Below are 17656 nucleotides of genomic sequence, written 5' to 3'. Positions count from 1 at the left end.
CACTCAGAAGTATGAGATGGGGAGGGGGGCGGGGGTAGGTCTCCCCACTGGAAGCCCGAGGATGGGGGAGCGGTGGAATCTATCAAATAGCTCCCCTATAACTTTGTACAGTACTAATGCAATTAGTAATGCAATTAGTTGTGCAATTTAGTTTGTGTGTTTCCTGTTTCATGTTTGAAGTGTAATAATCAGGTCAAATCAAATCAAATTTTATTTGTCACATACACATGGTTAGCAGATGTTAATGCCAGTGTAGCGAAATGCTTGTGCTTCTAGTTCCGACAATGCAGTAATAACCAACAAGTAATCTAACTAACAATTCCAAACTACTGTCTTGTACACAGTGTAAGGGGATAAAGAATATGTACATAAGGATATATGAATGAGTGATGGTACAGAGCAGCATAGGCAAGATACAGTAGATGGTATCGAGTACAGTATGTACAAATGAGATGAGTATGTAAACAAAGTGGCATAGTTAAAGTGGCTAGTGACACATGTATTACATAAGGATACAGTCGATGATATAGAGTACAGTATATACGTATGCATATGAGATGAATAATGTAGGGTAAGTAACATTATATAAGGTAGCATTGTTTAAAGTGGCTAGTGATATATTTTACATCATTTCCAATCAATTCCCATTAACAGTCTGATGGCCTTGAGATAGAAGCTGTTTTTCAGTCTCTCGGTCCCAGCTTTGATGCACCTGTACTGACCTCGCCTTCTGGATGATAGTGGGGTGAACAGGCAGTGGCTCGGGTGGTTGATGTCCTTGATGATCTTTATGGCCTTCCTGTGACATCGGGTGGTGTAGGTGTCCTGGAGGGCAGGTAGTTTGCCCCCGGTGATGCGTTGTGCAGACCTCACTACCCTCTGGAGAGCCTTACGGTTGAGGGCGGAGCAGTTGCCGTACCAGGCGGTGATACAGCCCACCAGGATGCTCTCGATTGTGCATCTGTAGAAGTTTGTGAGTGCTTTTGGTGACAAGCCGAATTTCTTCAGCCTCCTGAGGTTGAAGAGGCGCTGCTGCGCCTTCTTCACAATGCTGTCTGTGTGAGTGGACCAATTCAGTTTGTCTGTGATGTGTATGCCGAGGAACTTAAAACTTGCTACCCTCTCCACTACTGTTCCATCGATGTGGATAGGGGGGTGTTCCCTCTGCTGTTTCCTGAAGTCCACAATCATCTCCTTAGTTTTGTTGACGTTGAGTGTGAGGTTATTTTCCTGACACCACACTCCGAGGGCCCTCACCTCCTCCCTGTAGGCCATCTCGTCGTTGTTGGTAATCAAGCCTACCACTGTTGTGTCGTCCGCAAACTTGATGATTGAGTTGGAGGCGTGCGTGGCCACGCAGTCGTAGGTGAACAGGGAGTACAGGAGAGGGCTCAGAACGCACCCTTGTGGGGCCCCAGTGTTGAGGATCAGCGGGGAGGAGATGTTGTTGCCTACCCTCACCACCTGGGGGCGGCCCGTCAGGAAGTCCAGTACCCAGTTGCACAGGGCGGGGTCGAGACCCAGGGTCTCGAGCTTGATGACGAGCTTGGAGGGTACTATGGTGTTGAATGCCGAGCTGTAGTCAATGAACAGCATTCTCACATAGGTATTCCTCTTGTCCAGATGGGTTAGGGCAGTGTGCAGTGTGGTTGAGATTGCATCGTCTGTGGACCTATTTGGGCGGTAAGCAAATTGGAGTGGGTCTAGGGTGTCAGGTAGGGTGGAGGTGATATGGTCCTTGACTAGTCTCTCAAAGCACTTCATGATGACGGAAGTGAGTGCTACGGGGCGGTAGTCGTTTAGCTCAGTTACCTTAGCTTTCTTGGGAACAGGAACAATGGTGGCCCTCTTGAAGCATGTGGGAACAGCAGACTGGTATAGGGATTGATTGAATATGTCCGTAAACACACCGGCCAGCTGGTCTGCGCATGCTCTGAGGGCGCGGCTGGGAATGCCGTCTGGGCCTGCAGCCTTGCGAGGGTTAACACGTTTAAATGTCTTACTCACCTCGGCTGCAGTGAAGGAGAGACCGCATGTTTTCGTTGCAGGCCGTGTCAGTGGCACTGTATTGTCCTCAAAGCGGGCAAAAAAGTGATTTAGTCTGCCTGGGAGCAGGACATCCTGGTCCGTGACTGGGCTGGTTTTCTTCTTGTAGTCCGTGATTGACTGTAGACCCTGCCACATGCCTCTTGTGTCTGAGCCGTTGAATTGAGATTCTACTTTGTCTCTGTACTGACGCTTAGCTTGTTTGATAGCCTTGCGGAGGGAATAGCTGCACTGTTTGTATTCGGTCATGTTACCAGACACCTTCCCCTGATTAAAAGCAGTGGTTCGCACTTTCAGTTTCAAACTCTTTAATCAAGGACTGATCACCCAAATCCACAAAAGTAGAGACAAATTTGACCTCAATATCTACCAGGGGATATCCGTCAACAGTAACCTTGGGAAAATCCTCTGCATTATCATTAACAGCAGACTTGTACAGTTCCTCAGTGAAAACAATGTACTGAGCAAATGTCAAATTGGCTTTTTAGCAAATGACTGTAAGACAAAAAACCGACGACATTATAAAATCCATGTACACAAACAACAAGGGTGCGGTTAAAATTGGCAAAAAACACACATTTCTTTCCACAGGGCCGTGGGGTGAGACAGGAATGCAGCTTAAGCCCCACCCTCTTCAACATATATATATATCAACGAATTGGCGAGGGCACAAGAACAGTCTGCAGCACCTGGCCTCACCCTACTAGAATCTAAAGTCAAATGTCTACTGTTGCTGATGATCTGGTACTGCTGTCACCAACCAAGGAGGGCCTAGATATTCTGCACAGATTCTGTAACTGAGTCAGATTAGTGGGCCTCCTTGCTTGCACATGCTTTTTCAGTTCTGCCCACAAATGTTCTATAGGATTGAGGTCAGGGCTTTGTGATGGCCACTCCAATACCTTGCCTTTGTTGTCCTTAAGCCATTTTGCCACAACTTTGGAAGTATGCTTGGAGTTATTGTCCATTTGGAAGACCCATTTGTGACCAAGATTTAACTTCCTGACTGATGTCTTGAGATGTTGCTTCAATATATCCACATAATTTTTCTCCTCTATTTTGTGAAGTGCACCAGTCCCTCCTGCAGAAAAGCACCCCCACAACATGATGCTGCCACCCCCATGCTTCACGGTTGGGATGGTGTTCTTCAACTTCCAAGCATCCCCCTTTTCCCTCCAAACATAACGATGGTCCTTATGGCCAAACAGTTCTATTTTTGTTTCATCAGACCAGAAAAAGCATAATCTTTGTCCCCATGTGCAGTTGCAAACCGTAGTCTGGCTTTTATGGTGGTTTTAGAGCAGTGGCTTCTTCCTTGCTGAGCAGCCTTTCATGTTATGTCAATATAGGACTCGTATTACTGTGGACATAGATACTTTTGTACCTGTTTCCTCCAGCATCTTCACAAGGTCCTTTGCTGTTGTTCTGGGATTGATTTGCACTTTTCGCACCAAAGTACGTTAATCTCTAGGAGACAGAACACGTCTCCTTCCTGAGTGTTATGACGGCTGCGTGGTCCCATGGTGTTTATACTTGAGTATTATTGTTTGTACAGATGAACGTTGTACCTTCAGGTGTTTGGAAATTGCTCCCGAGGATGAACCAGACTCGTAGAGGTCTACAATTTTTTCTGAGGTCTTGGCTGATTTCTTTTGATTTTCCCATGATGTCAAGCAAAGAGGCACTGAGTTTGAAGATCGGCCTTGAAATACATCTACAGGGACACCTCCAATTGACTCAAATGATGCCAATTAGCCTATCAGAAGCTTCTAAAGCCATGACATAATTTTAGGGAAATATCCAAGCTGTTTAAAGGCACAGTCAACTTAGTGTATGTGAACTTCTGACCCACTGGAATTGTGATGCAGTGAATTATAAGTGAAATAATAATAATTGTAGTTGCAAAAGGCATCAGTGTCTTAACAGCGCGATTTGCCAAGGCAGGATACTCTGAGCGCAGCCCAGTCCAGAAATCTGGCAGTGGCTTCTGATTAAATTCAATTTTCACAGAACCGCTTTCTGCAATTTCGATGAGGCTCTCTTGTTCAGATATCGGTAAGTGGACTGGAGGCAGGGCACAAAAGGCAGGGCCCAAATCATACAATGATGGAAAGACCTGTGTGTTGTCCTTGTTAATGCAGACAGAAAAGACAGACAGAGAAGAGCTCCAACTTCTTAATCACAGCCTCAATTTTGTCCCGCACATTGATTATAGTTGTGGAGAGTCCCTGTAATCCTAGATTCAGATCATTCAGTGGAATTCCCGCGAGAGAGTAATGGTTAATGTGATTGGATGTTAATTATTTGACTAGGCTACCTGTATTTGACATTGTGTTGTTATTTAGCTGAACACTGGATGGTTTCATTTTATTTTTGCTGGTGAAACGACGATACTCAGATGAGAAAGAAAAACTCACCCAAATGTACAGCCCCGTTGGAACCCAAATGTACAGCCCCGTTGGAACCCAAATGTACAGCCCCCGTTGGAACCCAAATGTACAGCCCCGTTGGAACCCAAATGTACAGCCCCGTTGGAACCCAAATGTACAGCCCCGTTGGAACCCAAATGTACAGCCCCGTTGGAACCCAAATGTACAGCCCCGTTGGAACCCAAATGTACAGCCCCGTTGGAACCCAAATGTACAGCCCCGTTGGAACCCAAATGTACAGCCCCGTTGGAACCCAAATGTACAGCCCCGTTGGAACCCAAATGTACAGCCCCGTTGGAACCCAAATGTACAGCCCCCGTTGGAACCCAAATGTACAGCCCCGTTGGAACCCAAATGTACAGCCCCGTTGGAACCCAAATGTACAGCCCCGTTGGAACCCAAATGTACAGCCCCCGTTGGAACCCAAATGTACAGCCCCGTTGGAACCCAAATGTACAGCCCCGTTGGAACCCAAATGTACAGCCCCCGTTGGAACCCAAATGTACAGCCCCGTTGGAACCCAAATGTACAGCCCCGTTGGAACCCAAATGTACAGCCCCGTTGGAACCCAAATGTACAGCCCCGTTGGAACCCAAATGTACAGCCCCGTTGGAACCCAAATGTACAGCCCCGTTGGAACCCAAATGTACAGCCCCGTTGGAACCCAAATGTACAGCCCCGTTGGAACCCAAATGTACAGCCCCCGTTGGAACCCAAATGTACAGCCCCGTTGGAACCCAAATGTACAGCCCCGTTGGAACCCAAATGTACAGCCCCGTTGGAACCCAAATGTACAGCCCCCGTTGGAACCCAAATGTACAGCCCCCGTTGGAACCCAAATGTACAGCCCCGTTGGAACCCAAATGTACAGCCCCCGTTGGAACCCAAATGTACAGCCCCCGTTGGAACCCAAATGTACAGCCCCGTTGGAACCCAAATGTACAGCCCCGTTGGAACCCAAATGTACAGCCCCCGTTGGAACCCAAATGTACAGCCCCCGTTGGAACCCAAATGTACAGCCCCCGTTGGAACCCAAATGTACAGCCCCGTTGGAACCCAAATGTACAGCCCCCGTTGGAACCCAAATGTACAGCCCCGTTGGAACCCAAATGTACAGCCCCGTTGGAACCCAAATGTACAGCCCCAGTTGGAACCCAAATGTACAGCCCCCGTTGGAACCCAAATGTACAGCCCCGTTGGAACCCAAATGTACAGCCCCGTTGGAACCCAAATGTACAGCCCCCGTTGGAACCCAAATGTACAGCCCCGTTGGAACCCAAATGTACAGCCCCAGTTGGAACCCAAATGTACAGCCCCCGTTGGAACCCAAATGTACAGTCCCCGTTGGAACCCAAATGTACAGCCCCCGTTGGAACCCAAATGTACAGCCCCGTTGGAACCCAAATGTACAGCCCCGTTGGAACCCAAATGTACAGCCCCAGTTGGAACCCAAATGTACAGCCCCGTTGGAACCCAAATGTACAGCCCCGTTGGAACCCAAATGTACAGCCCCGTTGGAACCCAAATGTACAGCCCCGTTGGAACCCAAATGTACAGTCCCGTTGGAACCCAAATGTACAGCCCCGTTGGAACCCAAATGTACAGCCCCGTTGGAACCCAAATGTACAGCCCCGTTGGAACCCAAATGTACAGCCCCGTTGGAACCCAAATGTACAGTCCCGTTGGAACCCAAATGTACAGCCCCGTTGGAACCCAAATGTACAGCCCCGTTGGAACCCAAATGTACAGCCCCGTTGGAACCCAAATGTACAGCCCCGTTGGAACCCAAATGTACAGCCCCGTTGGAACCCAAATGTACAGCCCCGTTGGAACCCAAATGTACAGCCCCGTTGGAACCCAAATGTACAGCCCCGTTGGAACCCAAATGTACAGTCCCGTTGGAACCCAAATGTACAGCCCCGTTGGAACCCAAATGTACAGCCCCGTTGGAACCCAAATGTACAGCCCCCGTTGGAACCCAAATGTACAGCCCAGTTGGAACCCAAATGTACAGCCCCGTTGGAACCCAAATGTACAGCCCCGTTGGAACCCAAATGTACAGTCCCGTTGGAACCCAAATGTACAGCCCCGTTGGAAAATATAATAAAAAAATTATTACAAATGTGAGTCACATTTTTATTTGGCTTACCCCCGACAGCATTGCACCAGTTAGGGAAAACCTGCCCTAGAGCACACCCAAAAATATACATACCTCAGCCTAAACATCAGCGCCATATACCTTCCAAAAAGCTGTGAACGATCTGATGCCATCAAAAGGAACAGATAATTTGACATACCAATTAGGATCTGGCTAAAAATGCTTTAATCAGTTATAGAACCCATTGCCCTTTATGGTTGTGAGGTCTGGGGTCCGCTCACCAACCAAGATTTCACAAAATGGGACAAACACCAAATTTAGACTATGCATGCAGAATTCAGCAAAAAAATATCCTCTGTGTACAACGCAAAACACCAAATAATGCATGCAGAGCATAATTAGGCCGATACTGGCTAATTATCAAAATCCAGAAAATAGCATTCAATTCTACAACCACCTAAAAGGAAGCAATTCCCAAACCTTCCATAACAAAGTCATCACCTACAGAGAAATTAACTTGGGGCTGTCACGTTCTGACCTTAGTTCCTTTGTTTTGTCTTTGTTTTAGTGTGGTCAGGGCGTGAGTTGGGGTGGGCAGTCTATGTTCTTTTTTCTATGATTTGGGATTTCTGTGTTTGGCCTGGTATGGTTCTCAATCAGAGGCAGCAGTCAATCGTTGTCCCTGATTGAGAACCATACTTAGGTAGCCTGTTTTCACCCTTGAGTTGTGGGTGATTATGTTCTGTGTATTCACCGTTCAGAACTGTTTCGTTGTCGCTTTATTGGTTTGGGTCAGTGTTCGATTGTTCTATTAAATCAATATGGACACTTACCACGCTGCGCATTGGTCCTCTTCTTCTTCCACCACCAACAACGGCCGTTACAGGGGCTCTGTTCACAAACACAAACAGACCCCACAGAGCCCCAGGACAGCAACAGAATTAGAACCAACCAAATCATGAGAAACAAAAAGATTATTACTTGACACATTGGAAAGAATTTACAAAAAAACAGGGCAAACAAGAATTATATTTAAATCTAAACAGAGAGTACACAGCGGCAGAATACCTGACCACTGTACTTTACCTATTTGCACATCATTACAACACTGTATATAGACACATGATATTTGAAATGACATTTTTGGAACTTCTGTGAGTGTAAAGTTAATTTGTATTGTTTCTTTCACTTTGTTAATTATCTCCTTTACTTGCTTTGGCAATGTTAACATATGTTTCCCATGCCAAAAAATTGAATTTTCACATTATTACAGCATCATCGGACTGAGCTTGTTGTCATTGCAGGCAATATCAATGCTGTGCGTTACAGGGAAGACATCCTCCTCCCTCATGTGGTACCCTTCCTGCAGGCTCATCCTGACATGACCCTCCAGCATGACATTGCCACCAGCCATACTGTTTGTTCTGTGCGTGATTGTCGTTAATGTCCGTTTTCTGCCATGGCCAGCGAAGAGCCCAGATCTCAACCCCATTGAGCACGACTGGGACCTGTTGGATCGGAGGGTGAGGGATAGGGACATTCCCCCCAGAAATGTCAGGGAACTTGCAGGTGCCTTGATGGAAGAGTGGGGTAATATCTCACAGCAAGAACTGGCAAATCTGGTGCAGTCCATGAGGAGGAGATGCACTGCAGTACTTAATGCAGCTGGTGGCCACAACAGATATTGACTGTTACTTTTGAACACCCCCCCCCCTTGTTCAGGGACACATTATACCAGTGGTTCTTAACCTTGTTGGAGGTACTGAACCCCACCAGTTTCATATGCGCATTTACCGAACCCTTGAAAAAAAATAATCAAATTCAAAACATAGGTACAGTGCCCAATTTTTCAGTTTTTGATTTGTTAAAAAAGTTTGAAATATCCAATAAATGTCGTTCCACTTCATGATTGTGTCCCACTTGTTGTTGATTCTTCACAAAAAAATACAGTTTTATATCTTTATGTTTGAAGCCTGAAATGTGGCAAAAGGTCGCAAAGTTCAAGGGGGCCGAATACTTTCGCAAGGCACTGTATATATTTGACTGGTGCACAAAATGAACCGTGCATCAACATCACTGTGTTCAAAGAACAAAATCATCAAAACATGATTTTCACACAAAAACAAAAACATAATAATGAATATTTACTGCAAATCAGTGTGACTTCTGCTGTTGCCTTTCAGAGACCAGTTCAGAAATGCGCGGCTTCACCTTGGCAAGTGCCACTCTCATGTCATTTTCGCAACAAAGTCTGTTCCTTTTCTTCATTTTTATGTCCAGCATCCTCAAAAAGGATTGCTCGCAAAGATATGTTGTAACAAACGGTATGAAAATCTCCAGAGGTTTCTTAACATAACATGGTACGTTACCATTTGTTGACACCAAAACGTTGAAAGCTTTGTTGTTCTGAAGAGTTGCTGTTGAACCTGGCTCTGCTGAATTTCAATGATTTCATCGAGGTTTTCATCATTGACATCTGTTGTCTCAACACTAAACGTGAACGGCTGTCTCACCCATGCTGGATATGACTCTCTTGTAGGGAAGTATCCGTCGAGAGACTTTGCAAGCTCATCTAAGTGCGTGGCAATTGCTTGCTTCAGTTCCGCGGGTACAGAAATGTCTCCGATTCCAGATACATCTTCGATCTTACTTACACAGTCGTCCAGTAGGGGAAAGTTTGCGAAGTTATTGTTCTCTGTTCGTCGTTTCCATAACGGTAGCTTTTTTTGAAAAGCCTTCAGGTTTTCCTTCGCTTCGATGATGTTGACTCCACTGCCCTGCTTCTTTTGATTGAGATGATTGAGAGCTGCGAAGATATCGGCCATGTACGCTAAAATGAGAATGACCTCAGAATTTTTTAAGCAATCTGCATGACAATGTTGGTGCTCTTGCAAAAAACAGGGCTAATTCCACATGCACGGCAAAAACACGATTCAGCACCTGTCCCCGGGATAACCACCTAACGTTAGAATGGTACAGAAGTACTTTGAATTCAGAGCCCATTTCTTTACACAGCTCACTGAAGATGCGATGCCGCAGAGCACTAGTTCGCACATAGTTCACGCATTCTACTACAAATTGTAATACTTCTGCCAGTTTTGGAGGCAAGGTTTTTGTTGCCAACGCATGCCTGTGCAGAATACAATGCGTAACAATGATGTGTGGTGCATCGGCTTTCACTAGCGCACCAAAACCAGACTTTCTTCCCAGCATGACTGGAGCTCCGTCCGAACAAACTGCAGAAACCATATCCCACGAAAGATTGTTGTCTTTGAAGAAGTCATCCACAAGTTTCTTCACATTGGCTGCCTTAGTTGTTGTTGTAAGAGGCTTACAAAATAAAAAATATTCCTTTATCACGTTGTCTTTCACATAGCGCACGAATACAGCAAGCTGGCTTAGATTGGAAACGTCTGTGGTCTCGTCGAGTTGAAGGCTGAATTTTGCCGGGCTTGAAATCAGATCTGCAACTACTTGAGCCAAGATGTCTTTGCTCATGTCCTCTATTCTGTCGCTGATGGTGTCATTTGAAAGAGGAATTTGGGATTTGGGACTTAACTTCAGCCTCTTTTCCCAGCATGATATTCGCCATCTTCAACACAGCTGGTTTTATGAGTGTTTCACCAATGGTGTGTGGTTTGCCCTGCTTTGCGATCAGGTAAGCAACTTCGTACGATGCTGTGAGGATCGGTTTGTTGATGGGTACAAAGCCGAGAACATGCAGAGTAGCCTTTTCATCGAATCTGGCACTCTTCACCCTGAATTCAGCGAGCGTTGTGTTCTTGTATTTTCCATCTCCATGCAGCTTAAGGAAGTGTTCTCTTAGTTTTGCCGGTGCTAGACTAGAATTGCTCAACTTGGCATTGCATATCATGCAGTTAGGACACTGACTCCCATCACTTTCCGTTACACATGTAAATCCATATTGTGCATATTCGTCCGACCACTTTCCTTTTTTGCTCGACATAGTAAGAATGAAGGGATTAAAATAAAGAAAGAAATCACAAGACGTACCATCACGACAGTCACAAGTCGACTACTGAGCGCACCAAATTCCCTGCAGCACAGATAGGCCAAGCGATGTAGCGTGATCACCTGCGGCCAATGATGGCCAAGCGGAGCGTGTCATCACGAATCATATGAATCGGATGTGTGTCTTGACCTCCGCCGAACCCCTGAGACTGACTCACCGAACCCCTGGGGTTCGATCGAACCTAGGTTAAGAACCACTGCATTATACCATTTATGTTAGTGTAACAGTATAAGTTTAGACCGTCCCCTCGCACGAACCAGGGACCCTCTGCACACATCAACAACAGTCACCCACGAAGCCTCGTTCCCTTGCAGAGCAAGTGGAACTACTACTTCAAGGTCTCAAAGCAAGTGACGTCACCGATTGAAACGCTATTTAGTGCGCACCGCTAACTAAGCTAGCCGTTTCACATCATTAGTCACATGTCTGTGGAACTTGTTCATTTTATGTCTCAGTTGTTGAATCTTGTTATGTTCATGCAAATATTTACACATGTTAAGTTTGCTGAAATTAAACGCAGTTGACAGTGAAAGGACGTGTTTTGTTGTTGCTGAATTTATATCCTGTACACACACCTTTAAAAAAACATAAATTATATTGAATGTTCTCATTATCCAATAAAACGCTTGTCTTTCACTGATGAAAGACTTACAGATTCTAAAAGTCAGCAACAGCAGAGTTGCTGAAGTGAAGTGTCTTCACAGCTGAAAACCAATTGAATGTAATTTGCCTCAACAAGGAACACCCCAAAGTCATTACCGACACTTGCAGTTTCCCTTTCCAATTCGATCCTCTCCTCCAGACAGGAACAGGTGACGCGAGAGGATTTACTTTGCCCAAAATCTGTATGTGAAAGTGTCGAGTTACTAGAGGCTAATTTGATCAAATAGAAGTTTCGTAATGTTTAGGCTGTTACAAATGTACTGATATAGTTGGATTCACGTTGCATTCCGGTAACTTTGAGAAAAATGACTACGTTGTGCATCATTGGCTACAATGGTTCCACCTGACCTAATTTGCCTTCAATCATTGAGAACATGTATTTCCGTTGTTAGAGGGGGTCACTCGGCTTTCTTGACAATATAATAAATAATATTTGTCTTCTCTCAAAAAGCTCCAGCGAGTCACGTGATAAGCTGCAGCGGGTCATATGACTGAAGGGAAAGTTTCTTCTGATTGTACAAAATCGCAGAGGACAAGGAACAAACCCGTATCGCAGGTGCATCGCAGTTTGGGGGAAGTATAGCTTAACGTTTTCTATTTGTTCTTATACGTAGACTCAAGTTCCTTGTTAGTTATTATCGTAGATTCAAATTTCTGCGTAGTGCTGTAAACAGGAGCGTGGTGTGACGCGATGAAGGTGAGCGGTGTGTTGTTGTGTGTGTTCCTGCTCTGGGTGGAGGGCTCCCAGGCTGATACCCCGGCCAACTGCACATATGAAGACCTGTTGGGCACCTGGGTGTTCCAAGTATCGAAGGGGGGACAAGACAAAGGCATCAACTGCTCCATGATGGGTAAGAGCTGGAAATACGGAACGACCTCACGCTTTAAGCAATCAAGTAGGCTATGTAACAAACTTTTAATTGGTTCAAGTGTTAACTTGACCCGGTAGTCTATTGCCTTAGTTTGTAGGCTATTGATTTAGCTTTTGTATCGAGCATTGTGTCATTGTTACAACTTTCACCTCTGCCCAATGTTACAATGTCTACCCCGTCTTACTTTGCAATACAGAAGAAGCTCACATTTTAATTGAGTAGTAATTACCAAAATGTCTCTGTTTTTAAAAAGACACCATTGATAAGTCGATAACGGTGCGCCTGGAGAAGCTGTCTGTGGCGGTGGACGAACTGGGGAACACGGGATTCTTCACCCTCATCTACAATCAGGGCTTTGAGGTTGTCCTCAACGACTACAAGTGGTTTGGCTTCTTCAAGGCAGGTTTAAGATCTCACTTGTTTCATTCAGGGTTCCACTTTAGTCTATAACAGTAGCATCTATGTCAAGAGGTCTGGAACATTTTTGGTGAATATGGAATTACATTGTCATTTAATCTCAGCCTGTAGGCTACAGAAAAGACCACATCCTTGTTCTACCATATTCTATCTGCTACAGGATTGTTGATGGGATGTTGACGTGCTGCACAGATGTTTCTATAGCAGCTTCCTGGAGAGGTGTGCTGGGAATGGACAAGCAGTGGACACTGATTATCAAAGGGTGGCATAAGCTCTCACGTAAAAACCCATATGCCACTGGTTGAGAGGAACTGTCATTGACTTTGGGCAGAATTGTGAGGTTTTATGTGTTAGGTGCATCTTGGTCAGTTTAGCTCAGTCAATGCCATCAATATTCCTCCTGATGACCGGGCTGGCCGTGATGGAAGTCCTCCTACCTTGTAGCCTTGTACATTAAGTTTCAGACACATGGCTGGTCACCTTTCCTGTTATTGCAGGGTTGGTAGTTCAATCACTAATCTGACTTTTACATCTCAGTTGCTACACTGATATATTCAGGCTTGTGTTTCAAAGATACTTTCAGTGTTCTGTTGATCCTTTTTCATTTGGGGTTGTATTTCGTTTGGCTTTTTCACGTGACTTCCTTGTGACTATCAGGGGAAATGTTCAGTGTTGTCCCTCCTACATGGTTTAGCTGACATCTGCACGTCACTTGTACTTCCTTATTGAAACCGTCTGGACTTGTTTCAGCACAGTGACACACCACATGCTTCACTGGAAAAGCTAATTGTTAGTTACTCATTGCTGCTGTTCATAACGCCACACTGTCTGCTCATATTGAAAGCGGTTATCAGGGTAACTGCCACCTCCACTTGCATAAAACATCACTGACTTGTAGCTCTTGTGTTTTTTAATCTTTAACTCAGGCCATAAAGATTCAATATGTGATCGTCCTCTTTCTACACAACACACAGGGATGCCTCGTACAGACTGATTTTTCTCCTCTCTGTTCCAGTACTCTGAGCAGGGCTCTGAGGTGACCAGCTACTGTGACCAGACTCTGCCAGGCTGGGTCCACGATTCTCTGGGAAACAACTGGGCCTGCTTCACTGCCAAGAGGGTTGTCCCAACACCACCTCGCTCCATAGACACACACCGCTACCATCCCAATGACCTGTGAGTAGCCTCAGGGTCTTATAGCAGGCTTGACACTCTTGTGCCCAATAATATTGCTCTCCAATAATCACCTATGTTTTCACATTAAAGTCCTATAATTGTCTAGAAGGCTATTTTCATCCATGGTCCCATTTTAGTGTGAGCATTGCTCATATTGAAAAACAAGCAGTCTGCTTAGTTTAGACTCTCTTTTACGTTGGCTGTCAGTCACTGCTCATGTGTTGTGTGAGTCATGTGTTCTGGTCTGAGCAGTGCTCTCTCCCTCTGGCTGTTCTAGTGCTCCTGCATTTGTTCATTCTGTTTTCATTCCTTCAGGCTGTGTAGGTCTGTTTACTCCTCTCATGTGGGGTATATGTCAATCAATTCATTCAAATGAATATTTATAAAGCCTGATTTTTACATCAGCCGATGTCACAAAGTGCTATACAGAAACTCAGCCTAAAACCCCAAACAGCAAGCAATGTAGAAGCAGTCTTTACATTTGTGTCGGTCTGTTTACTCCTCCCTCCCCTCCCCCAGGTTCCTCCAGAGGTCCTACAAACACAACCTGGACTTCATTGACTCCATCAACGTGGCTCAGAGCTCCTGGAAAGCCATGGCCTACAGCGAACATGAGACCTACACTCTGCAGCAGCTAATACACAGAGCCGGGGGACCAGCTTCACACATCCCCAGGTACAGTCATTCACTTGTGACACTATGTATTGAAACAGGAATTCAATTATGAAACTCATTTTGACTTCACACAAGGAAGAAGCAGGATGTCTGTCAGCTGTGAGATTTGTTACTTCTGAAAGAAAAGGGTGACAATCAGGGGCTTAACGTTGTTTTTTAAGTGTGGGGGGGACATCATTTATTATATTTTATCCTGTCAAACACTCCACACAGCCCACCTGACTGCTCGGCGGCGTCCGCATGGTCCTAAAGCACACCTTCGCCTCATTTTGCATCACATTCCAACGATCAAACTGGGGGTGACGAAAGCAATTTCATAATGTGGGAGGGACAGGTCCACAGTGACAGTTGTGCCCCTGGAGAGAATAGTCATGGCAGATGAGTCCAAGGCTAGAGGGTTCTGTTTTAGGATAATGGGACACAGTCTCTGGCCCCAACTCGTCTAGACTGCTCTGGTATGACGGATAGTAAGAGGCACTCTGTACAGGGGCTTACAAATGCCTGAGGTTTCTTTCTCTCTCAACCCCCAGCTGAGTTGTATTTCTCTCCACTCGTTCACTCCCCCCTCATGGATTTTAAAGGAATGGTTTGGTGTCAGAAATATGTTGAACTAAGTACAGTCATTATGGTGACACCAATCCATAGTGTGGGGGGGACTAGTGATCACCTCAGGAGAATGTGGGGTAGAGATCACCTTGGTGGTGGTCAGTAGGTATGAAACGGGACTCTAAAACAGAGGTAGTACCTAAAGGTGTTCAATAGGAACACTCATTTTGGATTCATTGCAAAACATGTCCATGGTGCACCCTTATTGTATGAGTCTATGCTCCTCCCCAGACGTGTTGGCCCCGCCCCTGTGACATCAACGCTAGCCAAGATGGCGGCCGGCCTCCCTGAGCGCTGGGACTGGAGAGATGTCAACGGAGTCAACTACCTCAGTCCTGTCCGCAACCAGGGTAACGCACACCGGGTCAAATACCTACACTTGTCTATCGTGACTGTTGGCAAAATGTCTCCTCTCACAACCCATGTGTTTAATGTTCAGCCTTGCTGCTGTGTCTGAGGCCTTAGGAATGTCCTCTACAGGGCAGGGTACCACTGCCTGTCCTAGTTACAGAACTGCTAAATCAATGGTTCCTCCTGGATTATTGTGGCCAACGTTCCCGTCTCAACCCCACAGACAACATGCTCGTGTGTAATGAGTTGTTGCATAGCTGGCTGGGATTTAGGGGCTCTGTTGAGGGGTTTTAATAGCTGTGTGAGGAAGTGGGGCCCTTACTGAAGGCTCTGCATGGTCGACAGTGGCCGTACAGCATTTACTGCAGAACTATTGTGAAGGAAGTGAGTTGGTTTATACAGGATGTACCTCCCCCACCTGTCAACCAACCATGTCAATAGAGCTATACGGCGCCCTCTGCGTTGTTACAATTGGAGGCTCGATGTGGTACGGAGTTTCATTTTGCCTCTGCATACCTCCGGAGGCTCCACAATTGCATCACCCTCCATGTGAAGCCTCTGACCACATTTTCATCTCCAGCATAAATGGGCTTTTAGGATTCATTCCCACAGAACTCTAGTTGCAGGTTTAAGATGATCCACGGACTGCTTGACCGGGTGTCTGGTTCTTAGTGGTGACTGATATTACAGTGAGGTTTTTGATTGGTTGTGACAGTGCAGGGTTTGATTGGTACTCTGTGGGCTCCAGCTTCGTGTGGTAGCTGCTATTCCTTTGCCTTAATGGGAATGTTGGAGGCTCGTGTCCGGCTCCAAACCAACAACACCGAGACTCCCATCTTCAGCCCACAGCAGGTCGTGTCCTGCTCCCAGTACTCCCAAGGTAATGAGCGAACACACTCTGCATAATTGTACCTTAACGGTGTTTGTGTATTTCTCCCATATCTAAGCCCTCTTACTTCTCCCTCTCAGGTTGTGACGGTGGTTTCCCCTACCTCATTGGGAAGTACGTCCAGGACTTTGGGATCGTGGAAGAGTCGTGTTATCCGTACGCTGGGACAGATTCCCCGTGTGACGTTCCCGATGGCTGTCTCCGCCACTACACTTCGGACTACAGCTATGTCGGAGGGTTCTACGGAGGCTGCAGCGAGTCTGCCATGATGCTGGAACTGGTCAAGAACGGACCCATGGGGGTGGCCTTTGAGGTGGGACACACACACACACACATACACACACGTTGGTTTGAGCATTGGCTAGCTCTATAGGAATAATGGCCAGTATTAGTTGTTCTAAGTCAAAATGGCCAGGTGTCTTCCTCACACTGTTCTCGTCCAGGTGTATCCTGACTTCATGCACTACAAGGAGGGTATCTACCACCACACGGGCCTCCATGACTCCTACAACCCGTTTGAGCTGACCAACCACGCGGTGCTGCTGGTGGGCTACGGCCAATGTCACGTCACGGGTCAGAAGTTCTGGGTGGTGAAGAACAGCTGGGGGACGAAGTGGGGCGAGGAGGGCTTCTTCAGGGTCAGACGGGGGTCTGACGAGTGTGCCATCGAGAGCATCGCTGTGGCAGCCAAGCCCATCCCTAAACTGTAGAGGGTCTACGGGGGTGGGAGGGAAAGGGTTCATCTTTAGGCATTTTCCCAATTGGAACCTAGCCTGAAGTCTACAATTGCATATAAATGTGATATTTTGAAATGGCTGGGACGTTGTCAGAGTTGGTGACTGTAAAAGTGTTCCCCCCACGCTCGCTAGACAGTCTGATCCTTGCCAGTCAGATGCAATTTTGTGAATGATGCCAAAAGGGAACCTGCTATAATTCCCTGTACCTGGGATTTGTAGTTTTATTAGTATTTTGTAGTTAGTCTGGTGATTGATAGGAGGGCAGAGAACCTCTACTCTTTATCTGTAATCTCAGGGGAGACTGTCCTGTGATCTTAAATATATTCCTTGTTGCAAGTCATCTCTGTACTGTCCTCTCCTATCTCTGCTGATGCTGTAAATTGGAGTCTCCTGGGAATGTTCAAAGGGACTGGCTCATGCTGTTGGAAGGGATGCAGTATGAGTCAATGTTGCCTTTCATTAGAAATGTCAGCTTTCCAATAAGATCACATCATGCATGTTCAGATTTTGTTTGCCTTTTTTAGAATTAGAAAAAATAAAGTTTTAGAAATATGTTGTGACTTTTATATATTGACATCTGGGCAAATCTTAAACTATATGTGCTCAACTTCAATATTCTTGATGGAACGTTGCATGTCTTGCTATTTTTTTCAGAATGAAGTCA

At 45.9% G+C, this 17656-nt stretch overlaps 1 protein-coding gene across 1 annotated transcript; it reads left to right on the top strand.

The window, feature by feature from the left end:
• The first annotated feature begins 11831 nt into the window (after positions 1-11831).
• Positions 11832-17544, top strand: LOC100136230 (cathepsin C). The gene is given in 8 exon segments (NM_001124494.2): positions 11832-12120; positions 12395-12540; positions 13574-13734; positions 14254-14409; positions 15247-15365; positions 16115-16246; positions 16336-16568; positions 16699-17544. Coding segments are annotated over 8 exon segments (1374 nt in total). The 5' UTR covers positions 11832-11960; the 3' UTR covers positions 16966-17544.
• The last annotated feature ends 112 nt before the right edge of the window (positions 17545-17656 follow it).

The sequence above is a fragment of the Oncorhynchus mykiss genome, chromosome 24, assembly GCF_057628025.1.
Source record: "Oncorhynchus mykiss isolate SJ-2025 chromosome 24, ASM5762802v1, whole genome shotgun sequence".
Lineage (NCBI taxonomy): Eukaryota > Metazoa > Chordata > Actinopteri > Salmoniformes > Salmonidae > Oncorhynchus > Oncorhynchus mykiss.
The sequence above is the reverse complement of the archived record's forward strand: the minus strand, read 5'-3'. Positions and strand labels throughout refer to the sequence as shown.